The sequence below is a fragment of the Acanthochromis polyacanthus genome, chromosome 17 (assembly GCF_021347895.1).
Source record: "Acanthochromis polyacanthus isolate Apoly-LR-REF ecotype Palm Island chromosome 17, KAUST_Apoly_ChrSc, whole genome shotgun sequence".
Classification (NCBI taxonomy): domain Eukaryota; kingdom Metazoa; phylum Chordata; class Actinopteri; family Pomacentridae; genus Acanthochromis; species Acanthochromis polyacanthus.
The window spans coordinates 3757645-3783399 of NC_067129.1; the positions used below are offsets into that span (position 1 = coordinate 3757645).

At 40.3% G+C, this 25755-nt stretch overlaps 1 protein-coding gene and 1 long non-coding RNA gene across 4 annotated transcripts in view; one reads left to right on the forward strand and one right to left on the reverse strand.

Annotated features, from left to right (window-relative positions):
• Window positions 1-25374, reverse strand: part of LOC127530623 (uncharacterized) — a 116268-nt gene extending 90894 nt beyond the window's left edge. For both annotated transcript variants that reach the window (XR_007937270.1, XR_007937269.1), the window contains exons 1-2: window positions 25331-25374; window positions 8113-8258 (exon numbers count right to left, since the gene is read on the reverse strand). This is a non-coding gene — a long non-coding RNA (uncharacterized LOC127530623). The remainder of the gene's footprint in view (window positions 1-8112; window positions 8259-25330) is intronic.
• On the forward strand, window positions 175-12981 carry pitx1 (paired-like homeodomain 1). Of its 2 annotated transcripts, XM_022214793.2 has the most exons (4): window positions 175-298; window positions 1284-1338; window positions 7173-7375; window positions 11707-12981. In XM_022214793.2, exons 2-4 carry the CDS (start codon window positions 1293-1295, stop codon window positions 12253-12255), a joined length of 798 nt encoding a protein of 265 aa, XP_022070485.1. In that variant the 5' UTR covers window positions 175-298; window positions 1284-1292; the 3' UTR covers window positions 12256-12981. The 2 variants fall into 2 exon arrangements, with proteins under 2 accessions (XP_022070485.1, XP_022070484.1); XM_022214792.2 differs by lacking the exons at window positions 175-298; window positions 1284-1338 and adding an exon at window positions 5636-6063.
• Window positions 25375-25755: the final 381 nt, after the last annotated feature.

Sequence of the window (25755 nt, forward strand, 5' to 3'; positions counted from 1 at the left end):
GAAGAGGAGCCTGGAGCTGCAGGAGGATGGGGGGGGGGGGGGGGGGGGGGGGGGTGAAGGTGGCGAAGGCAGCGGGAGGTTGCGGTGTCGTGACGTCAACGCGAGGCGTGCAGCGGAGCGCTCGCGAAGAAAACCAAACGGCAGCGCGGCGCAGGGAACCAAAGCGCTGATTACCGCGGACGCAGCGTTTACGCGCAGCCGACGCTAAAAGTTGGATTTACTGAACACCTGCATGGGGAAACTGTGAGGCTTTGTTTTTGTTGTTTTTTCTCTCCTGTCGTCTGCTGGGAACCAACCGGTGAGTTAAAAAAAAAAAAAAAGAAACTGGTCAGCGGATTCTTACAGGGAATCGGTGAGAAGACCGCCTGGCATGTCGCTCTTGATGTTTGGAAATATGAGTTAGGCGTGATGCCGTGCGCGGCGTGAATTAGAAAATTAAATGTTGACAAGTGCCGATTCCGTTAAGCAGTCCGTGTTGGCGGCTAGTTTGGGGTCAGAGAGGCTGCAGTGACCGTAAAGAGGCCGAGAGGATGCAGCTTTACGCACAGAGGCGAAAACATCAGAGAGCAGTTTAGCCGCTGCTGTTCAGAGTGTTTGGGCATCATTATGAGACGCATGCAGCATAGATTTTACTGCATATCTCCAGTGTGCTACAACAAAAATCCGCCACCTTAAATGAACACAAAGCGCAGGCGTGTGTCCGCACTGAAGCACGGAGGGGGACAGAGAGGAGCCGAGTGAAGATTTACTGAGGACATAAAAGCAGCAAAGGGATTCCTGTAGATAAGAGGGGCTCTGTGAGTGTGTGCAGTGTCATGGCAAAGGTAAACTCAGTGTCTGTGATGTAGGGTCAAGGATGTGACTGTGGGCACAAAGCATGGGAACCTGCCTGAGGGTGTTTTTATTACAGGAAAAACAATTAAAAACTGGAAAAAAATGTGTGAAAACATTTGGAGAAAGGTCGTTTGATGTAGGTGTAATTTTTATTTTTATTATGCTGTCTGCTTTGCTGACTTGGATTTTTCTTTTTGTAGTCATTTTTAAAACAAAAGTAGTTTCAGAAAAAGACGCAGAAAGAACTGAACGTGAAATATGAAGTTTTCCCTTTGTGGGATTATTTCTGCTATTACTGTAACAACTTGTTGGTGCTGACATTAATCTAATTTACGCAGTAGATCACGTTAAAATCTGAATATAACACTATCTAATAAATAAATGTATTTGGCCTTTTTAGTTTTTGATGTGAGGAATTTCTTCTGATGTAATTTTCTTGTATTTTTCAGGCAACTGGAATGGAACTGAATCTGTCGAAGAATGTGATTTCTTGTGGGGATCCAGGTATGACACGTTCTCTGCTCAGTTTAACACTTCAGACAATTATCATTTCCATGGAATATTTCTCTTCTACTCGCAACAAAACTACTATGAAAAGCTAAGCACAGAGAAACGATTGTGCAGTCTCAGTCTGGAGCAAAGTCAGACATCTGCTGTTCGGCTTTTTGCTGCAGTGTGCGTAATATGTGGGGAATTAAAGCTCAGAGCATAAAAACACGCTGATAGGCAGAATTATCAGGGAAAAAAATGACTTGCAAATACATATCAAATGAAAACAGATTGAACCATTTCCATTTTTTGTATTACACACAGTAATCTCCTTTATTTTTTGTAGCTGGTTTCTGATGATGATGATTTCCTGGCGAGTTGTTTTGCATTTGAGGAGGAAAAAAAAAAGAAAATAACAAAAATGAAAAATAAAGCCAGATGGACAGAAAGCTACAAAAAGCTGAATTCAGAATGGAAAATGTTTCACGTCATCTTTGTCGTACAAAAACAACGTTTTAACTCAAATAAAAAAAAGAGGTTTTCTGGATTTAATCACAGACCAAAGGAAGAGCCATGCGTAAAAATGGAGACGGGCAATTTTTGGGAAAATGCCTGGGGTTTTAGGCATTTACATGGCACACACACACACACACACACACACACACACACACACGTGAGGCTGAGACTGATTGTGTGCAATCTATTTTAATCTCATTTTCTTTCAGGAAATAATCATTTATAATAACAAACCAGCTTCAGCTTGAAAGGCTCGATTCTAATTACACTGAAACAGGAAGGCACGGTTTGGATTCCTGTTTATCAGTCGTGGAGGGAATCTATTAACAGTTTTTGGTACTTTATGAGTTTTTATTTTCACATATTACGAAGAGGTTTCAACTGAAGTTAAACATGTTTCATAGTACAGCAGTCGCCTGATGCGTAAAAGTTGGCAAAATGAGACTTTTTCGTAATTTTCTGACGCTTTGATAGATTTTTCCTGTTGGTGTTTCCCTGTGCTGACCATTAGAGGTCGTTTTATTTACACCTGCATTCCCTCTGTCAGGTTGTTTGTTGGTAGTCAGACTGCAGGTCAAACAGGCCTTGGACCGAGCAGGGAAACCATCACCAAGGCAATAATCAGCTCCGCGCTTCTCCGGTTACTCACCGTGTCCAGTTACATCTCCTCTGCCGCCCTGCCTTTGGATCTGCTGGCCAGCTTTAATTTTCTATACGCTTTGTTTTGTCGGGCCCGTGCTTGGCTTTACTGTGCTTGCTTGGCCAAAGATGGGACCAAAAAAAAAAACACATCAAGATTGTATTTTTGTGTGCGTGTTTGGTGTGTGATTAATGGCGTTCGTCGCGTTTATTTTCACTGCTTGGAGGAAAAATATGAGTGTTTGCATTGCCACTGGCCTTTAACCTGTCCTGCCGGATGGAAAGGCTTTTTAACTCATCCATCACACGCAAGTGCCCTCCAGAGCAGAGGAGGAGCGGGACGCGGGCAGGGATGGAGGCTGAGGAGGGCTGGCTATTTAGATTACCCCCATCTATCAGCCTGTAATATGTGGACAGAGGAAGGCAGAATTCACAAGAGCTCCACCATGGCGAATCTCCATGTGCTGCAAATCCCATAATATTCCTGCGGGGACCTCAAGGGTCACTGGGTTTAATCTGATTTTATTGTGATTTTTTGGATCATTTTTAAACTGTAGCTGGTTTCCAAGACTTTCCATTATGGCAAGTTTTGCTAACAGTGCGTGATACAGTATGTTTTCTGCATATTTTGAGAATTGCTTCAGTTTTTTTTTTCACTTTATGAGCCTAAAAACAGCCCATAAGTGCTTCATGGATACGCAGTGTACCCAGTAACCTCCTCTAAACAACACGCACCGTTGCATAGTCAGTGCCACCTGCTGATGACCAGGTCCTTGAGGTGACTTATCAGTTGAAATTGTGCCAAATATCTCCTTAAAACATTTTTACGCGCTCAGAAAGTGAATAAGCAGGTACAGGATGGTGGTTTCCAGCCCCAAAGCACTTCGGCAGGCCGCGATGACGCATGTTGGAGCTGGATTTTGGAATAAGGACTGAATTCTGCAATAAAAATGCAAAAACAGCTGGATTGGTTAATTTAATTACATCCACAATTCCTCATTCGGTGTTAAAAATAAATCCCCTCTAGCTGAGCCCCTCTTTAACACACGTTCTGTGCAAATCTAGATGGAGGAAAGCAGGTTGATCATTGAGGGCTTTTGCACAATTGTCTTTTAGAAGGGCCTTCGGGGGAGTTTTCCGGTTGGACGGGGATCTCATGTCAGAAGTGGCTCCCATACAATGGCCGAAAAGGCTCGAGACTGGCGCCGGTGACAGTCCGAGTCTGAGGCTGGGAGGCCTGAGCTGGTGCGAGTTTACCTGACATGTAGATCACAGGCCGGCCACAACAAACCAGCGGGCCAGCTGGACTCACGTTGCAGGGGAGGCTAAAAACTAGGAGTCTGTAATCAACCCAGAAAAGGACATTTGTAAGGCGACCTCGCTTGTGTTTCGCTTGATTTTCTCAGTTTGTGTAATTACGCAGAGGCACGATTAATAAATGTATTTCTCTGATTGGAAAAAAAGAGCCAAAAGTTGGATTTTCCTCATGAATTGAATAAATTCGGGAGGTTTGAGGAAGGTTTAAACTCTCAAATTCAAAGAAAAACAGATGCTAGTTCCTGACTTCTTTGGCAAATAGTTGTTTTCATTTTAAGATTATGAAACTTTGCAGGTCTACTATGTGAATGATTCAAACCGCAGCCATGATAAACACAGAGTTCAATTATAGGCGCACAGGCCCAGCACAGGTCCATGGCCATAGTGCGTAAAAAGAGACTAAAGCAAGTCTGAAAGGTTGTTCATACAGGCCTAAAATGAAACTGTGACTCTTTCTGAGTCACCAAAACGCAACAAATGTACTAAAACCTCAAAGTGTTGCAATAAGACCACACCTGAAGTCGACCTGTTGACCAGGCGTTTTCTAAAAGAAACCACCTTCTAATTTCTGCTCCATGACTACAGGTTGCACTCCAGAGCAGCACAAGATAAGCCACTTAGAATCTGGACGCATGAACGTCCAGAGGAAACACTTAAAGCTCCCTGTCAGACATGACAAACTCTGCATGCAGGATGACAGAATATAATCCCTCTAGAGGACACGCATCTGATTCGAGCATCTCATCTTTATTGAGATGATGCAACAGGAGGTCATTTGATTCAGATTTGGATAACTGGTTTGGAAAACAGTGGACGGCTGTCTGGTGCACCGAAGTCCATCAGGTGTAACCAGGTGGAATTAGTGGAGGCAGCTAGTCGACCACAGAGCCTGTTTGTTGAGTTTAAATGCGTTTTTAAATGCCTCCTTATAAACCAGTGGCTGTTAAAGCGAAGTATAGATCTGCTGCTGTCAACACAGTATTATTCTCTGGTGTATTTGGTAGCAGAACTTTGTGGTGTCGGCCCTGCTACACACAAAAAAACTGTCCGGATACGAAAAACACATCGTGCTGAATGACGACAAAGGCATCTGATGTGCCATTTATTTGTCCTGGTTGTGTCTTTGTGAGCTTGGATGAATGAGCCGTCAGTTTACAGTGTCTGTCATTCACACACACAATAAACTCATAGCATCGTGCACTTTTCATACCGAGAAAACAGTAACTGGGCAGGCCCCGTGTTAGAGGGCAAATGTTTATCCAGCTCAGTACATATCCGAGATATACATTGTGTGTGCATGTGTATGTGTGTGTATAAGCGCACCCAGCTGCGTCGTGCTGGACAGATTTCAAACATGCCTGCACGAATAAAAGGCCTATTTTACTCCGAGAGCGCAAAGCTTTGCACTGCGCGCTCCCGATAACTTTAAAAAAAAATGTAAACGCTGCAAAAAATATCCATCAAAACCAGCTTCAGTTCAAAACTGAGCCTTAAAAGTCTGAGGAAACTGCCGCTATGGTGGATTCGCGTCTTGAAAATGCTGCATTTTCTCGGATTAGTTCGATATTTTCACTCTGCGCTCATATTTAAAGATCATTTCTGACGCGCATGAATACAAAGCGAACGTCTAATTAATTAAGGGCACTCTTTGTTTCCATGTGTTGCAGCCTGACGTCAGGCTCTCTCTGCTCTGGGTGGGTGTTTTCTTGCAGCGGGCAGGTTCAGTGGGTGGGACTGGCTCGTTTTGGGGACGGGAGATGGGTGGGTCTGCTGTGTGGGTTGGAGAGCCGGAGCTTCCTCTCGGTCACAGCGGGCAGAAGCTTTTCTCTGCAGCGGGCAGAAGGAGAGCGCACAGGGCGGTCACTGCTGCAGAGGAAGGGAACGGCTTCATTTTTGACATATATATCTTTTTTCTTGTTACGCTTTCCAAGATCGAGGAAGAACAAAAAAAAAACCCAAAAGAACTGCCGTGGAACTTCTCCCTGCATGGTTCATCCTCTCATGTCGTGGTGTGTGTCTGACAGCGGGTGGATTTTTTGTAGCGCAGCTGTTGAGGAGAACTTTGTGCACCCCGGGATTCAACCCCGTTTCCTCTTCTCACGCATCCTTCTCTTCAAGGTGGGATGAATTTGGACAGAATCGCAGAGGCAGTGAGAGCACCGCCGCCCCGCGACGTGGCCCCCGCGTTTCATTTACAGAGAACTTCAAACAGCAGTCGAGAAACTTTAGAGAACTCAAGCAGCGAGTCTTCAGACACAGAGTTGGCAGGTACACAGTCAGAGTGCTTTTAGCAACTCAATTCCTTCTTCTCAGTGCAATAACAGTTTATTTTACGTCTCCATGAGCACGTTTACGGCCAAGCTGTCAGAGAAACATCCTCGGCAGTTTAACGCCACAGAAAAAGGAGACTGAATATTTACCTTGCTTGATTTATTTCCGTATGTTGCAGTTCACATGGATAAAATGCACCATTTGCCGCAAATGCTTTCCTGCTCTCCAGTTTAATGCGCAGGAATACCGAACAGGGGAAAAGTCCCGTTTTAGTGCAGTTACACCCCATTTTTTGTTTATTGCGCTGGCTGAACCAAACACTTGGCAGGATCCCGAGGTCTGTCAGGGAAAAATGTGCAGAGCAGCCTGGCCTGCTGTCAGTGAATGCATTAAAACGACCTATAAATACTGGGCCCTTCCACCAATCTAAACTAAAAGCCAGAAGGTCTGTATTAACAATTCCAGGAGACGCCTTTTGTTCTTCAAATTTGTCACATTTTTAGAAAAAACAAATGGCCTTTTCCTCTCTGCCTCAGCCCACATGAGGAAAATATAACAAAATACAGGTAGAGGTCATTTATTTCTCATTGTCTGGGTGGAATTTATTTTTGATTTAACGTTTAAAGTCTTTTTTTTATGGCGAACATTCAAGACGCTTTATTCCCTTTTTGTGACCTTTGCACGTGTGGCCCCTTCACTTTAATGAGGCAATGTTGTTAGGACGCAAATACATGATAGCAGTCAGCAGATAAGAGTGGACAGACCTCGTCCTAATCTGTGACAATCGAGGCAGATCTAAGTGTGTTTAGAAGAATCGATGTAAAACTCTCAGACATGTTTGTAAATGTTTGGCTTTAATTTGTCACCTCTCCTCTGGGGCTTATTTATTTGAAAAGCTTTGTAAATAATTTATTTATAGCTTTGGCTTTGCTTATTTCATGCCTTTTATGGTTGACATAAAGCGTTAGTTTTTTATGTGACGTATTTTTACCGCTAAAGTGCAAATTTCCAACTTCTTCAATGCAAAGCGTCCCTTATTTGCATGCAATTCAAAGCAGCTAATATGTGCAACAAACAGTTATTTCACCGCAGCTTTTTATCCACAGAAAAGGAGAGGAGCGCTGAGCACAGGAGCGACGATGGGAACGCGGACGACCCCAAGAAGAAGAAGCAGCGGCGGCAGCGGACTCACTTCACCAGTCAGCAGCTGCAGGAGCTGGAGGCCACTTTCCAGAGGAACCGCTACCCGGACATGAGCACCAGGGAGGAGATCGCCGTGTGGACCAACCTGACGGAGGCCAGAGTCCGGGTAAGAAGCCAGCAGGCAGGCCGACGGCCGTGCGTAAAGTGTGCGTAATGCGTGCGTAAAGACGCTTTGACAAGTTGGTTATTTATTACAAATAGAACATTGTGGAGTGGTTTCTTAAAAGCAGCTGCATAAATAAATGACTATTTCTAAAAACACGAGAATCAAATACGTTTGGGAATGTTCACCTAAATTAAAAAAAACCCATATATTAACCAAATAAAAAGTAATTCCACATTTAATAAATTAAACTTAAGACTGACCTATTTATATTAGCTACTTGTGCACACGTCCTGAATTTATTTTAGCTGTTCCCACCAACATTTTGATGCTGTTTGGTCATACAAAAAAATACAAAGCTGAGGACATCACGGCCTGACTGTCTGATATCAGTATCCTCCTGCTGAAGTGAAAATCCAACTTTTTAACAGAGCTCTTGAGAAACACTTTGCTGACTTTAAGCGGCTCAGAAAGTAATCAACTAAATCTGTGATATAATTCAGAGACACGCTGAAGGAAATCCGCTGACAAAAAAATACTGGGAGATTTTCAAAAGTGTGGTGTTAACGGATATTAAATTGCAGTCATCCCTGACTGCCCTAACCCTGAGTTTTCTGCGCGTAATGTGCAACGCTGCGTATTTCTGACAAACAGCACCAGAAGCGCAGGTCTCAGTAGAACGCATTAATGTTCACATATTTCATGTTGAAAAATTTAGCAGAAATGGAAGCTGTCTTTACCTCCTTGGCTTCGTTGGAAGTGAGACATCCTTTTTAAGGAGGTATCCGCGCCGCTAATGGAGCCAATGGATGATTTGTCTGTTGATGACATCATCGCCAGTCTTGTTTCTTCCCGTAGAGAATGGTCAGGTCGCCAGATCTGTCTGCTTAATGAATAGAAACAACATGCGATGGTATTAAAGGAGGTTTCAGCATCAGGAGGATGCATTTAATAGCGTGGGAGGCAGAACTCGTATTTGGACATGCTATTTAATTGTGCAGGTTCTCAGAAATGCCATCATTAATAACTGCCTTTTTAGTTTTGCTGATTAAACAAATTTCACACTCTCTTGCTAAATCAGGTATTTGCACAATTTCACATTTTTGCTGTGAAAAAAAACTGTGGTTGCATGAAACGTGTGTTAAACACAAAACAATTGCAGTTGGTTCTCATTTGCAGCAACTGGCGCCTGACAGCCCGTCCTTGCAAAACCCTCCGTCTCAAATTGCATAAAAAATGCATACAGTTCTTTAGAGTGCAGAGGGGAGAGAAGAAAAAAACAGTAAGAAGTCTCAGAACAAGTTTAGAGTGCTGGACTTTTGCAGCCGAGGAGGGGTGAATCTCAAACAGTGCAGCCTTTTCATTTTGTTTGAATCAAAAGAAAACATTGTAAAGATGGTGGCGTGACACGGAGCAGTCTGAGCATTTCTGAGCGTTTATAAAGAGTCTGGAAGTGACCTTTTTGAGGCTCTCGACGTTTAATTAAGCTTCTCAGATGATCTGTTTAATTGAACGATATTTGTGAGCTCAGCTGTTTTGAATTTCACCATCGTTTAATTAGCTTTAATGAGGCTTTCGTGTCTCAAAGTGTACATTTTTTCCTTCTGCAGAGGAAACTGGAGTCTCACACGAGCTGTGGAGTGCAGCCCGCGTGTTTCCTCCACGGCTCTCTGTCACATCGCTCATGTCTTTGTGGACAATTTGTCGGCAGCACCCTGTTCCCCGCGCCGCTATAAATAGGCTCCCAGCGCCGTGTGATGAGGCCACTTGTAAACTGTTTCTACTATGAATTAAAAATGACTCGCAGAGTGCCGACTAACGGAGGTTTTGTCAGCTTTCGATAAGGCGTGAGGATTTCCAGAGGCGCGTTTCTGATTCATTGACACTCATCCGCAGCTGCGCTGTTTGGTTCGGGGTGTAAACTTGTTGGTTTTATTTTAGCCAGTCTGACCCACATACTGATAGATCTTCCACACACGCAGGCGTTCATTTCAGCTGCAGTCAGAGCAGAAATAATTCCTCATTTATGCTGCTGCTATTGTTGGATTTATGAAATTAAAATAGGCGTCTGAAACAACAAAACTAACCCCAGCATGTCATAAATGACATTAAATTGCAGAAATGTAGCAAGATTTTCAATAATTAAAATAAAAATATTAAAACAAGAATTTTCCACGTGGAATATTTTATTATAACAGCTTAAAATATGAAGATTTGGAGCAAATGTTTCTGTCCTAAAGAGCTCATTTAATGCTTTCTCGCTACAATAAAAAGCTACAACTCAAACCAAATGGCGCCTTTAAATAAAACCTACAATAAATAGAAAGTTGCAGTACTGAAATATAAAGAGAAGTTTGGAAGCGGGTTCGCTGCTTCACTTATCACGGTTTTACTGCAGTCTTTTTATTTTTTACGCGCCTATTTTGCACAAATTACAGGATAGTTTTTACTGGATGAATTTAAAGTCCAGCAGCAGAAGCTCATCCTCTAATTTTTTTAAATCAGTTTTTCGACGCAGCAAACTAAACGTCCGGGACCAAATCTAGATGAATATGTTCACTGAGGGGGGGAAAGAAGAAAAGCCTCAACTCTCAAAAACACCTGAAAGCTAAAGCTCGATGCGCGCATTTAAAGGCTCGAATATATATATTTTTTGTGAATGTATAAAACACTAAATAAATACAGAGAAATCAAATTAGAACTCTGACCAAGGGGCGAATAGTTTGTGTTGTTTAATTGACCGTAATTAAAAGCGCAGCACATGTTTTCCCTGTAATATAATGCTATCTGAGAACATTACAGGGATATGGTGGTATTAAAGGAGCTCTCAGTTAATTGAAAACTGCAGCTTCAAATTTAGAATTTAGCTGTAGGGCTGCTGACTTTCTCTGAAATATTTAACTCTTTGTTTGTTTTTTTTTTCTTTTAAAGGAATGGTACAGCTCAGGTTAAATGAAATAATATTTTATTTAGTATGTGTTTTGCTTAGATATTTTATTTTTAATAGCATTAACAATTTGGTATTTTAAAAAAAATGTGTTTCGTGGTCCAAACACCCACACTCTGGAGTCATGGACACTTTCAAGAACCAAAATTAGAAAAAAAAAAGAAAAAAAAAGAAACTATAATTTAGGATAAATTATAGTTTATAAGGGGTAAAGTGGTACAACGTCATTCCATTTGACAGCATAATGTACATTTAACAAGGACTTCTGATATTTAGAGATTTGGAGCAAAGTTATATGGCTAAAAAAAATTTAAAATAATATTCAAAATAAAAAAATCTGGAACAAACAAGGCAACTCTTTGACTACTTTGGGAGGGCTGTGTGACCTAGTTAATGCACTTTCAATGCAAATTCTGCCCCATCTGATTTAAAATGAAAGTCAAATTGATGCAACTTAATGAAACTGTCTTTCTACTACACTGTAAAAACACATCCGGTAAAAATAAATGAATAAATGTGAACTTCTAGCAGCAACAGAAGCAGAAAAACTAAATACAAACAGGGTAATAGTATAATTTAAATGAAAATAACAGCAAAAATATGGAGTAGAAGGATATTTATATACAGTAACATGGTGTGATTTTACAGTCGCACATTGTAAAGGAAGGAGTTATCATTTCTAGATTAGATTTGGGGAGGAATTATAGGTTTGACCTTTTTTCATGTTTTTTAATTTATGTTTTTTTTACAGTCAACATCTCAATTAATACATTTGCTCTGTGAATTTTTTACATTACAGTGGTGGAAACACGTTTTTGGGACGCCCCATACATTCGCATGTGTTTTGGATTAAGCATCACAGGAAAAAAAAAGCCATTAAAACTTAAAATTGATTGGTTCCATGAGTATAAGAGGTTTTGAGCACTGGGTCATTTTGGTAGAATTTATTTTTGTTAGTTTTGCTTGTAAACAATAAATAAGAAACATGTGATTTGCATTTGTTTGTGTCCGTCTAATGCAGCCACATCTTTGGAAACACAAAATGATTTTTCCAGAAATATTTCATGACAATATTTGAGATTGTGTCAAATTTTAAGGGTGTCTTTTTTCCACCACTTTATATTATCTGTAATTTAAGTAAAACAAGGGTCGATTGCTGTTGGTTTTCTTTTAAAAACTTATTATTTTTAACAGTGTATCTTGACAGTTTCAGACAGTTCTGACTGGTAATTAAAAATCCTTTTGATTGTAGAGGAAAAGCTAATTCATCTAATGTATTGCGGTCTGTTGTCACTGCCTAAAACCTGAAGCAGAATATTTTATTTATTCATGTTTGTTGTTCAGTCTTTCTCTAACGTGACTCTGCTGTTCTGCTTGTTTTCTGCAGGTCTGGTTCAAAAACCGTCGGGCCAAGTGGAGGAAGCGGGAGCGGAACCAGCAGATGGACCTCTGCAAGAACAGCTACCTGCCGCAGTTCAGCGGCCTCATGCAGCCCTACGACGACATGTACCCGGCCTACACCTACAACAACTGGACCAACAAGGGCCTCGCCCCGGCGCCGCTGTCCACCAAGAACTTCACCTTCTTCAACTCCATGAGTCCGCTCACTTCACAGTCCATGTTCTCCGCGCCCAACTCCATCTCTTCCATGACCATGGCCTCCGGGATGAGCCACTCCGCCGTGCCGGGGATGCCCACCCCGGGCCTCAACAACATCAGCAACCTGAACGGCATCGGGACGTCCGGCATCAACTCCGCCATGTCGTCGTCCGCGTGTCCGTACGGGCCCCCCGGCTCTCCGTACAGCGTTTACCGGGACACTTGCAACTCCAGCCTGGCCACGCTGAGACTGAAATCCAAGCAGCATCCGACGTTTGGATACAGCGGCCTGCAGAGCCCCGGGTCGAGCCTGAACGCCTGTCAGTACAACAGCTGACGGGCCAAAGGCGCGCCAGAAAATGTACACAAATAGAAAATTATATATGTGATAAACGGACACGGTGTCAGAGCTTATGGGCTACCTGCGGATGGGAAAAAATAAATCAAAGACAACTAAACTGGATTAGTTGCAATCATTTTTCAAAAAAAAAGAAAAAAAAAGAAAAAATGGATTATGCGGGTTACATGTGTTTACCAATGAACTTGCACAGCAATTTAAATGTCCAGGTTTTTGGATTTTTTTAATGATGAAGACGTGTTACATTGCTGCATTGTACATATCTAAATGTAAATATATACAGGTCTAACATATGAAACAGACAATGGGATTTTTTTTGTGCTTGCTTGCTTTTGAAGACTGACTGAGGGGGAAAATCAAAACGTCGAGCTTAAAGAAACCAGACCCACTGAGGAAAAAAAAGAAGAAATCTAGACGTTACTGTACATATTTTATACTGCTTCTGTGTGCTTTCTATTTACCGTATATATCTGCAGGGTGCCACCAGGACGCCTCCCGTTTGAACTGTTTTTCATTTTGTTTGCTGAATAGAAAGAAGCCCGCATGTTTAACTTGAGTGCAACGTGCTTTGTACGATAATGTAAGACTTTGCAGAAGTAAGTTCATTAGCCTAAACTGTATACAAAAAGGTGATTCAAAGTCCTCATGTGTTTATGGTAACATGTTTGTTTGAATAAACTCCAGGAAAAGAGAGGTTTATTCCAAGTACATGTTTTAGAGGAGTCTTTGTTTAAAGTCCAATTTCTGTTCCCCCACGAAGAGGAGCAAAATAAATAGCTTGGCTGGATATCTGCAGCCCTGATCCACTCAGTTTGAACGGATTATCTCAGAAATATGAAGGTTTTTAAGGATTATCGGGGCTAACCAGTAGTTATCTGGGCTTTAAATACGGAATTGATTTTTTTCTTTTGTTAATTTTGGAGCTTTTACGCGTATAATCGCGTTTATTTTTTTTCCTTCATTGCGCATCAGATTATGCTTTTCTCTGAGGAGGGAAATGAATCCAGACATAATACAAACGTAAAGGACGACGTCTGCATTGCGGGTTTATATTTTTTTATTACAGATATATCGAAATAGATTTAATTTATTACAATATCTTTACATAATTTCGCTCCCATCGCACTTAAGGTCACACTCCTTTAGTTCATTTTAACGTGCGTAAAAACGTGTTTGGGTCGGCGTTATTTTCCTGAAATGTTGAGCTTCACTTTGCAGAACACGTAAAATGCTGATCTAAAGCTTCTCTGAGCTAATTTAAAATCTGAGTGTACCTGCTGAATTTACCCAGGTCCAAAATGCAACTTGAAACGTGGATGGCACGTGGAGAGGTTTTCCTCAAATCCAGAATTTTTAAATGAACGAGGAGGATAAATTATCATTTTACGAATTTCTAATAAGTTAATTGCTTCTATTTTACTGCAAAACCTTTCAAACAAATCAGAATTATTATTTTTAAAAAATGATTATTTGTCTATCTTTAAACGTGCCTTGGGGGGATTTTTACGCAGCGTAAAGGTGCGGTTTGGTGTGCGTCACGATTCCATCCAACGTGCATATTTTAAACTAACCACAGGAACCTAAACGCGACTTTAAATGATTTATTTCCACGGTTTATTTCAGCTGCAGAAAACGCGCCTCATAGAAAAACAAAAGCATATTTTGGCGATAATCCCGCGCGCACAGAACGGATTCAGTCGAGGCACTATCTGGTTTTCTGACACCTGCAGAAATCCCCATATCTATATTACTCGCCATTAGAGTGATATTAGTGCGCAGCAGCAGAGACTGTGTGCTCAGACTGATAGTGCTCTGTGCGTGGAGGATGTTGGGATTAGAGGCAACACTTCAATAATCCATCACGGGATTCTAATGACTAATAAAACAGTCTGATGTAGAAAAGAATTACTGCACGACACACAGAAGAGGCCTGTTGCTAAATCTGCAGTGTTATAAGTTTAATTCTTTAATGTAAACCAGTGTCTGCAAGTATAGTTTCATGTCCAGCCATTAAATAAGATCTAGCATCACTTTTTGCTCGTATTCATCCGGAGTTTATCGTTTCAAAAACTTAGATTATGTTGGTGTCATTTCGTGTAGTGCCAATAATAGTCGTATAAAATGATTTTACTCCAACATGAAGTAAGTTTCTGACACTTAAATGTGACTTTTTGGTCGTTATAGTCATTTATGTTGGTGCCTTTTGGAGAATGTCACCATGGCCATATAATATTTAGTTCATCTCATGCTCAAAAGTGAATTTATCTTGATTTTTTTTTGGTAATTTCAGACTAATATAATCCACTAGGACGGTTTCATTATATTCATATATTTTAACATAATATATTATATTGTGTGACACTCCAAAGTGAATGAATTAGTTTTTATTTTTAGCAATGTTTGCACATCAATGGCCTTTCTATAACATTTTACTTTAACACATCTGACACTTAAAAGTGAGTTCAACTTAACATTCAGGCACTTCAAGTCTCACTGTGGTTCTATTGGGGTCAAATTTTAACCTTATATGTCGTTAAAATGAGTTAATCTTGACATTCAGGTACTTTAGTTCAAGATTTTATCTAATCTTATGCCTTCATTATATCCAATTTTATCTTACACATTAGTGTGTGAAACTCAAAAGACCTAAACATTTTTTTGTTACTTATTACTTTAATATAAGTACTCAGCGATAATCAGGTACTTTTAATTAATAATTATATTCCTATATTATTGCATACATTCTATCTGATACTCAGAAATGTCTTCATATCGACTTTTCAGGGGACATTTTTAGGTTATTTTAGTCCACTATAATTAATTTATTACATTTATATAGCATTTTTACATTATATATTTGGTTTGACACTATCACAATCTAATATTATAGCTTCATTATATCCAGTTTTATCATATATATTGTATATTGTGTGTGACCTTCAAGACATTAAACAACTTCAGCATCAGCTACTGATGCACTTTTCAATAATTAATTAGCTTATTTACTACAATTGTTTTATCATAATCCTATAATATTTTATACTCTGATACCAAGAAATTAGTTAATGTTGATTTTTTGGGCAACATTTTTTGGTGATTTTAATCCACTATAATTAATTTATTATATTGTATTTTTACATAACATATTGTGTCTGATACTTAAAAATGAGTTCATCTTCAAGTGTTTTTTTTTCCAGTTTTGTTCTATCATAGCTTTACTATAGTCATATAATGTTTTTCTATAATATATTGTGAGTTCATTTTGATATTCAGAGACTTTCTAGTAATTTTGTCTGATATTATGGTTTTGATTTGTTTAAAATTCAACCTTAATTTATTGTGTCTGACACTCAAGAGTGAGTTTATCTTGACACCGAGGCAGTTTTCTCACCTTTTTAACATTCTTATAATATATTGCCATAACCAGTTTGACACTGAAAACACCTTTGATGGATTAATTCATCCAATTAAAGATTAAAATGTGTGTTTCTATAATTAACTCTAGAATTAATGCAGACCTTAAAGCACATTTATGGTATTTTTTTCTGATTATATTCCTATGATATTTTTATATTACTGTGTAGAGAGTCTGGTAAACAGACTTTAGGTGCATTCTGGTGACACCATTTAATATATTTATGAACATTTTCCCTGTAACTCCTGCAGGTATTTTCTGGTTATATTTTTATACCTGTCACAGCTCCACTGTGTCTCCGCTTTTGTCGTTGGGGTTTCGTCATCCACAACAAGTCACAACATCAGCAGCGCGCACGGCCTCGAATTCTTTCCTTGGGCGCGCCCGCGTGCACGCAAAGGGGGCCGAACGTTTACTTAGCTCGGGCATGCGCGCTGGCAGCATAATTGCAGCTATCCGCTTTGATTTGGGAAACGTTCGACGGCGGGACAAAGGCGCACTCGAGCCTCACGTGTGATTCGCAACGAAAACAAAGCGCGCGCACTGTCGTAAACGTTACCCATAATACCTGAGCGACGGGAGCGCGCCTGAACCTGGAGGGCAAAGCTCAAGTTTATGGCCGGCAAATATTTGAACTAGTGATTCTGTGGTGAGGAAATCCCCGCTGCCCCTGAATTATTACAGATTTATAGATAGGAGGGAGGCTAGCAGCTGCCCAGGTGTGTGTTGGGTTGTGTTGTTCAGTCTTTGCGTTCCTGGAAATCAACACTATGTGCCACAAAATGACTTAATTGAACACACAATGAGCCTCATCCAATATCCTCCAGGTCTGAAGCATTAATTAGGAGTCCAGGTCTGGAGGCACGAGCAGGGAGGTGTGTGAGAAAAATGCCACTACACACCTAACACACACTTCTTCAGCAAACTGTAACAACACAGAATACCAACAACTTCTTATTTCCTAATTGGAATAAATGTCCCACACACTGGTGGCCTTTAATCGAATATTTTCAGAAATTTGACCAGAGCTTCAACATGTTTCCTCCTCCCAGACTAATTGTACCATGTAGGCCTACAATAAACCTTTACACTTGCACTTTACGAGTGCTGGGACAGATCCAATGATAACTGAAGGTACAATTATGTGTTTTCAGTTCATCTCCTCTAAACTTTCTCATACACATTACACACACAGATCGCAAAAAGAAAAAGAAAATCTTGACCTTAAAAGACGAAAATAAGTCAGGCATGAAATTATTTGGCCATTTTGCTCATTATAATTGTAAATATTTACAAAAAAAGCATAACATTCTCTGGCTCCTGCTTGTAATTTGTGTAAATTCGCTGCTTTTCTCTGGACAAAAGAAGTCTAAAGAGTCGCCCTGCACTCCAAGAAATATTAATGGTTTTCTCCTATTCAAATGTGAAAATATAATGGATAAATTCAAAATAAGCTTGAGTTGCAGCCTCACTATTGAAGAACATAGCGTCAAGATGAAAGAGGACTCACTTCTAACAATCAAGACAACACAAAGAAGAGATTATGTCAGACTTCTGAATAATAACTCAATAAAAACCCATTCACCTCAACCAATGCACCCCAAGCTATAATAATAATATCTATAATTATGGGAGACGCCAGCGTGTCGTCATTTGCTATGGTCACGTGGTACAAGACTGCTACTGGTTGGCAAGAACTGGCAGTAACATAACGGCTTGCTACGACAACGGTATCGGGTTTGAAACAAATACGTAAAGTTATCGCTTTTCATGAATGAAATTGCACATGTATTTACCACAATGGTAATAGTGTGTGTAGTTGTTGGTTGTACGAAGCGTTTTGAGTAGGGATCAAGCTTGGAATTTCACCGAATACCGATGTCAGGAGAGAGAAGATGGCGGTGGCTTCAGCCATCAAGAGGAAAAATTGTACCCCAGTAAGAAGCAGAGAACGTGTTTGTGGCTCCCACTTTTCTTCAGGTAAACTATTCAACAGTTTAGCATGTTTAGTATGTCCAACTTTGAGCTTATTTACCAAAATATATTGATTTAGTGTCGCATCCTTCGCGTGAAGCGATCTCTACACTTTCGGTTTGGTTCAGTGTTGTCATGTGTTACCGATCGCTTTTTAGGCGATGAAACTATACTAAAGTCGAATGAAGCATATTCAATAACATCTCCTTAAGCCAGCAGCCTCCTATTTGTAACCATATTTGTTTCTGTATGCGTCTAGCGATCGTTTTTTAGAATTGTCCTCTTTTCGATCACCAATGCTGTGGGTCTGTTACTGTTACATAGAAGCCATAGACAAAAAATACAGCAACTTCTTGACGTTTCTTTGACATCTTGTTGAAGATTAACAGAAGATATATTATTTTTAATTCATAATTATATATTTTTGGGTGGGTGAACTGCCCAGCGGTGTCAATCAATTATAAATAAATGTCGGTGAAGGAAATGTCCGGTCACAATGAAGGATCGTCAACCCACTCAGTCTTCAAATTGTAGGGATCTGGCAAGGTTTTACCGTTTCCCTGATATCTCAGCTTACTCACGTATATTTGTCGGGCCTCAGGTGATAAGGATTGAGCATAATCGGACAATTTCACGGAAGGATAGTTCGCATTGTTATCATCAGCCATTGTTCCTCAGGTTCCTCTTGCCAACCAGTGCGGTAATCACATGACTTCGTGACGTCACTGTTTGTAAACGCTGGCGTCTCCCATAGGATTTAACATATGAACAATACTGGTGGCTGCTTATAATCTAACATCTTCCTGTCAATTGCATACTGAAGCATGCCTAGATAATCCATCTGAATGTGTTTTGTATGTTAATTAACCTTGATAATGTGAATAATAGCAAGATTAAGAATCTGAAGAGCAACTTAGGACAGGTTTGCATCATGTTCTAGTCCCAGTGTCTCATTATTTCAGCTTTCATTGCTCTCAGATGGTGTTTTTAATCAGTCAAGTTACTTTAATTTAACCAAAACATGTTAAGCTGGGGCTAGGAAATGATCAACAGGAGAACTGGTGGAGCTCTGGTCAGATAATGAAGCTGCCATGACAGATGTATTATCTTAGGATCAAAAGAGGCCCAAAAGTAACGAGTGTTTTCCCTCTGAGGCCCTTTAATTGGGTTAAAGATGTCATGAGCGCTGTGAAGGAAGTCATGTAAAGCACTAAAAAGACAAGAGTGAAGTGATTTTTGCAGCTATGATTAATGGACGCGCCGTCATTCTTCTTTAAGCGTCTTCATTAGAGTGCAGCAGCAATTAGCCACAGTCACAAGTGTCTGACAGGCAGAATTTACACCACCGTCGCCTAACGAGAGGCCAAAACATGAAGCTGCTGCTGCTGCAGGAATGTCGCTACGCTTCTGTGATTGACATCTGCAACCTCGCCCATCGAGTAATTAACAGAACAAGCTCTGCTAAACCGAGGCCTTCCCTCAGCTATTACTGCGATGCTTCTGTTTGCGCTCTGCTGCTGCACCGCCAGCTCACAACCTGCTCTATAGCTGCTGCATCCCGTAAACACAGAGTCCCAGCTCGGATCCAAGCCTGTAGTTTATCCAGAAGACTCTGTAATATAATAAAACTGACCCTCTAATTAAATAATAGCAGCAGTGGTCTATTAGGGCGACGTGGCAGCGCCAGCCTTCATCTTTCAATGAATGTGATGTTTAAGGCTGCTGCTGCTGCTGCACCGCAAAAACAAAACAGACGTCCACACAAATTATGTACTTTAGATTAATGCTGACCATTTTCCTCAGAATAACACAGGTTTTGAGCATTCTAAATGTTTTGCAAGTCTTCAAGGAAGCCATTGGTTTGGCATAGAAAAAAATCTAAACACAAACGCCTGAAACATGAGTAGCAAGGGTACATGAACAAGCAACACCTCATCTGTTATTATCTTGTCTTCCATTATCAGCATTTAAACAGGTCGTTGATGATAATGAGCCTCCAGTTCATCAATAAAAGTAGACACTCGAAGGGACAGATGATCTTTCTATAGATCTGTTTCAAATAAATCCAAAGCATTCAGTCCAAAAAGCTGGGGTCACAGTGAAGTTTAACATTAAGTAAATGGTTTCAAACCTGCTGCTATGTACTAGCCTAGCCATGCTACACCCATGTTTCTGACGGCACAAGGGTCTAGGGAAGCTCGACAGGGAGGGAGGCGGGCTAAAAGGTTGTCTATCAAATCCCTCTGCAGCAATTGGGGAGGTATACAACCAATCAACGCAACGAATAGGCTGATGTAGTTCCGAGAGCACCGGCGGATTGTGGCTAAGTCCCGTTAGCTTCCCAACCAGCGGAGCCGCGGAGCCAACTGGTATATTAAGGATTTGCCATATCCCGTCGGCATAAGTCCAAATACGTCTTTCTTCTCGATGAAACACTTCAGTGCCGTCCTTTGTTTATCTTTCAAGTTGAATTTTAGCTTCAAATCTTTAAGGGCTGTGGCCAAAGCCGAGTCGAAAGATAACTGTTTATTGTGCGCCGGTGGTTTCTGTCAGAATCGTCGCGCCTCTGTCGTCACTTCGTTACGCCCGCCTTCTGACTCTACACTTCATGGTGATTCGTCCGGCCAGTTTTAGGAGAATCCAGCCTCGAGCCTTATGGAGGGTAACTAGACCCACCCTGGCAGAGAATTAAATTCGTTGCTGTGGGTTGTCTAGCGCGGCTAGGCTAGCTATGTACCTTTATAGCCACAAAATGCTATCCTGTGTAAAAACAACTCTTTGGCTGCTACATGGAGGTATTTTCCTCAATTCTCAAACTCTAAAAACAAAAGCACACCTTCACAGCAAATAAACCAACAGGCTAAATCCAGAATTGCTGCTCACATCTGAAAGCTTTTGGATTACTGTTGCCATGAAACTCTTATCACAGACAGTAACCCAAGATGTTCATTCCAAACACTTCATCACATCTTTCCTTTTCAGTGTTCAGTGAGTCTACAAAGCGATCCCCAGCTAAGCTACCGTTTAGCTCTCTGTCCTGTGCTGTGTTCAAGCTAACCGCAGCGCTGCCAAACTGACATGGATAACAAACGTATGGCAGCTGCCACTCATTGGCTTAAATGGTTAAATGAAAGCCGCATGCCAGTTACGTTTGTGGACCAGTTTCTTTGAATTGGACTTGATGTTCTTTATGTGGAATCTAAAGCAACATCCAACCCGGAATAAACAGAAAGAACATGCATCGATTAGAAACTTTGATATTTGTTGATATTGGAGCAGCAAAAAGTTCCAGTTGTGTGCATTTAAACATTGGTTTGCCCACTTTCTGGCCAAAAAAAAAAAAGTTGCCACCTGGATGCGACTGAGCAAACAGGTAAGATCCTTCCACTGGATAATTACTGCAGTGATGACAACAACTTGTTTAACCCTAGCTGATGCAGTGAGGAGCTTCTCATTTCTGAATTTTTAACTGCATGTCACAATAATACAAAACATAAAAAATACTTTAATCGAAAATACTTGATCAAGAAAATGAAAATTGAACAAAACTGAACTTTTTTAAGTTATGGCAAGCTGCAAAACAAAAACTTTAGCTTCAAAATGGTTCTCCAAATGAACTATTTTAAAAAAAAATAATGGATATGTTTTTTATTTTTAGACCCCATTTTGTAGGCATAAATAAAGTGAAAAGCTTCTGATGCTCCAGATAAAGAAACCTGGCAGTCGGATAAAGGAGTCTAAAAGAGAAAGCATTCAACGCCATAAGCAAGAGTTGGCAAGGTTTTGTGCCGTTACTCACTGGAAGAATGAGGAGGAAAAGTTCTGCATTGCCGCTTTAATATTACAACACAGCAGGATATTTAAAAGAGTCATGACTGTGTCCTCTGTGCACAAAGCCAAATCCATAGAGAACATGTTAAAGAGTTAATCAACACTTTTAGGATAACATGTGATGTAAAAGAAATTTGGTTGACCTCACAAGATGCTCACGTAACCGAATATTAACAATGTCGTGCTATAGCAACAGCTAAAGTATTTTGGATTGTGAAAACAGCAAGAAAGCATTCAACTAAAAATAACACATCCATCCTCTATACGCCGCTTCAGCCTCACTAGGGGTGCTGGAGTCTATCCCAGCTGACTCAGGTGAAGGCAGGGGACACCCTGGACAGGGCTACATATACAGACAATCACTCTCACGCCTACAGGCAATTTAGAGTATTTTTTGGACTGTGGGAGGAAGCTGGAGTACCCGGAGAAAACCCACGCATGCACAGGGAGAACATGCAAACTCCAGGCCCAGGCTGGGATTCGAACTGGGATCTTCTTGCTGCAAGGCAAAGGTGCTAACCACTACTCCACTGTGCAGCACCACCCTCCTCAGCGACTAATCCAAAGAAAACACAGCCTGAGTGTGACTGGAGGACATGAGAATATGTTGATGAAGACAAGACATGGTGCAATCAAACTGCATCATGTCTAATTAGCTATAACCCAGATAATTAGCTACTCAACAGGAAATAAGGAACCATGGCCTCACTTCTCAGGCCCTTTTACCGCCACACTTGCTGTACAAAAGCCACACAGATGCCGACTCGGGTTTGATGTGTTGTTTTGTTTAACTTTTCTCTGCTACTGTCTTTATGTTCTTGATTTGTGTAGCAGTGCAACATGGGAGTCACTTTCAATCATAACCTCAACTTTGATATCAAGAATCTGGTCCATTCATGCTCACTAGAAATAGAAATGTTGCTAAGATCAAACCATATACACTCATTTTCTCCCACCTGGACGACTGCAGCTCAGTATTCACCTGCCTCAATGACACCACAGTAATCATCATTTCTAAATCACTGCATGGTCTGGCTCCACATCTGCATCTCTGAACTTTTAACACTTCATTCTGAACTTCAGCTCCTAACATCTGAGAATCAGCCGCTGGTAAATGTCTGACGATCCAGGCGTAAAAACAAAGAAGGACCACATTTTTACCGTTTTAGCCCCAACACTGTGAAAACAAGCTCCCAAGCTCAGCGCAAAAAGCCTTAAAAAATCCTCCTGTAAAAACACCTTCTCCGATTCGTTGTTATTCCTCTTTTTGATGTCTTTGCTGTAGTTTTATTGTCTTCTTTTAATGCTTTATTGTAGCTTTTTGATACTTTATGTATTTTAATGTTGAAAGGTGCGATAGAAATAAAGTAACAGATTTTCTTCATTTTATCATCTGACCACTTGATGTACCGATCGCTATGTCCATTTAAAGATATTTTCGCTTGCTTACTCTAGCTTTAAAATTCAAAGCCCACAGTTTCAGAAGCACATGTTAAATCATCAGTAATGTTCAGGTGTCAGCATGCTTTGTATAATGTCTATAATACTGATATCATGATAGCAGACAAAGCAGCAACTCTCTTATAATAACAGCACATAAACTTGTTTAATTTCAGGCCTGCAGTGTAATTAAGTGATAAGATTTTCCTCTGCAGGCTGCCAGCGGAGCGAACGAACATTTGAAGTCACCATCTGTTGACACCCTGAGTAAATATCAGCGGCTATTTTCTAGAACATAAATCTTTTTGCATTTGATGTCCTAAAAAGCTGTTTATTGGTGCCTGTGATGCGTACCGGGAAATATCATACAATCAGTGCAGGGGAAATCAGTGATTTTACCTGAGCATCCTAATCTTTTACTCCCGTGAATAAAAGTATATCGGCGTGAGGTGAGACGACTCATTTAAAAGCCAAGCCGACTCTTTTATTAAACCTAAAGACACATTTCTAACCTCAGCAGAGCAGTTCTAATACAAAATGATCTTACTTTAAGGCTACATACAACAGGGTGTTTTTTACAGGTGAAAGGACAAACGTGCATTTAATCAGGCGATGCGATGGGATTGTATCGGGGCAAAACAGTCTCACCCTCATGACAACAGCTTAAAACTGACAGAAACCTGCTTGCTGTTGTGAAGATAGTTTTCCATTAGCTGCTCATTTACACTGATATCACATAGAAGACACAAACTTTCCCCTTATTAACCTCGCTGACGTGAGCATTTCGCTGCTGTGCAAACATTTAAATATAAACAAATACAAAAACACTACGCAAAATACCAGCAGCATGGCAATTTTCAAATTTCAGCTTCAGCAATTATTTCTTTTAAACCATTTCTAGTTTGTGGAATGATACAGTTGGGATTGTTAATTTGCTGGCAAGATATGATGGAGATTATTGTCTATTTTAGGGTGTTAAATTTAGTTTTATGTGTGCATACGTACAGAAAATCAGAGTTAAACATCAGCATGGATTGTTATCCTCAGTATTCAGAATACGTGCATCTGTTTCCACAATTAAAAACACACAAATTACTTATTTTTAAATAAACATTATAGACACAACAATGCATTCAACAGGAAAACATCACATCAAACAGACATGATAACATGTTATGAATGTACAGAAAGTTATGAACATGAACTATTGAAGTCCAGGGGTTTATAAATCAATATAATCAAGTGAACAAAAGAGCCACATGTACATTTAAAGAGGTTACTCCATCCAAAAAAGACACTAAAGAGCACAGAAGAGAAAATCATGCTATAGTACACAATGCTTAAGAGTCTTACTGCAAAATAGTCCGTCATATTTTCCTGGTTAATAAGTTACCACCATAAACAGCACCAGAAAAGACATAAATTACTGCAAAAAATAGATCAGAACGCAGGAAATAAGGTGTTGGATGTTCAAAATTTTTAGTGTTAAAATGAAATCTACAGCCATGGAGCCACATAAAGCATGAAATAAACCAACAGGTGGTCAGACAAAACAGCCAGGCGTGTTTGGAGTCTACTGTGTGATTGCGAACCAACTACTGCTAACACAAATGTAGATACTCGATGCTGGGCAGCAGGGTCTTTACAGTTAGAGGAGAGGAGCATGTCATGCCAAGAAACTGATTGCAATTATCAATATGTTTCTGTTATTTTGCCTTCTCTGTGGCCTATATTACAACCAAACACAAAAAGCATAAACACCAGAAATGCTACTATAGCATGGCCTATAAACATCCGAAACGTTTTTTGGTCATAGTCATTCAGTTACAGAAGGGTTAATGCTTCACAAAGGCACACCACTCACATAAAATTATGTCTGAGATTGTTTTGCACCACAAACAACACTGTTTAGTACATTAAATAGCTTACAAGTACCCAAAACACATGCTTTAAGTAATCAAGTACTCCAGTAGCTCCACACAAGCTACATTTTAGCATCTCTAAAGTGACAAGCAAAGTGTAGCCTTCAATGTTATTTGAAATACAACCATCGCTATCATCACTACTACTACTACCACAACTAAGACTGTAAACAATAATAATATTAATAAGCTTATCAAATTTAGCACTCTTCAGCAGCCAGCAGGTTGCCAACAGCTAACTACTAGCTTCCAACTGCTCGGTAGCTAAATGTTTTTCACCATCTGTTGGCAGCAAATTAATGAAATGAAATGTAAGAAAACACATTTTAAAAAGCAGCTACTGAAGTATCAAACTATTTTCACCATGTTAGCATAGCATAGCATGTTTAATTCCTCTCTGAAGCTTCATTTAATGTTGAATAACTGCTAGCTTAGCTCCTTAAACTTCCCAACTAGCTTGTCCAAGTCTTACCTTTGCTAATGCTCTTGTTTGTGGTCCTTTTACAAAATGGCCACCACCAGGATCTGGACATTTATAATACTTCCTGGTTGTACCATGTCTGAATGTGCAGCGGGGGTGTGGGCTGTTTTTGCTAAAAGGGGTTTATTCAAAGCTGTTTGATGCCCTATTTCTATTTTGTATTTGTGAATGAAATGGTGTATAAAAATATAGATATAAAGAGATGTCTGGCCAACACATTTGTTTGTGTTTTTATGGTAAGCTCCCCTACTGGTGGTGCAGTCTGCTCCAATTAGTTGCAGCTGGGTTATATAAGGGCTGGTAGTGTGAGCTGGATTAAGGCACATGAGACAGAGATAATAAAGGAATTTATATCAGATTCAAGAAGAGACTGTGTGGGGAAACCAGAAACAAGACTAACACTGAATTAAATTCAC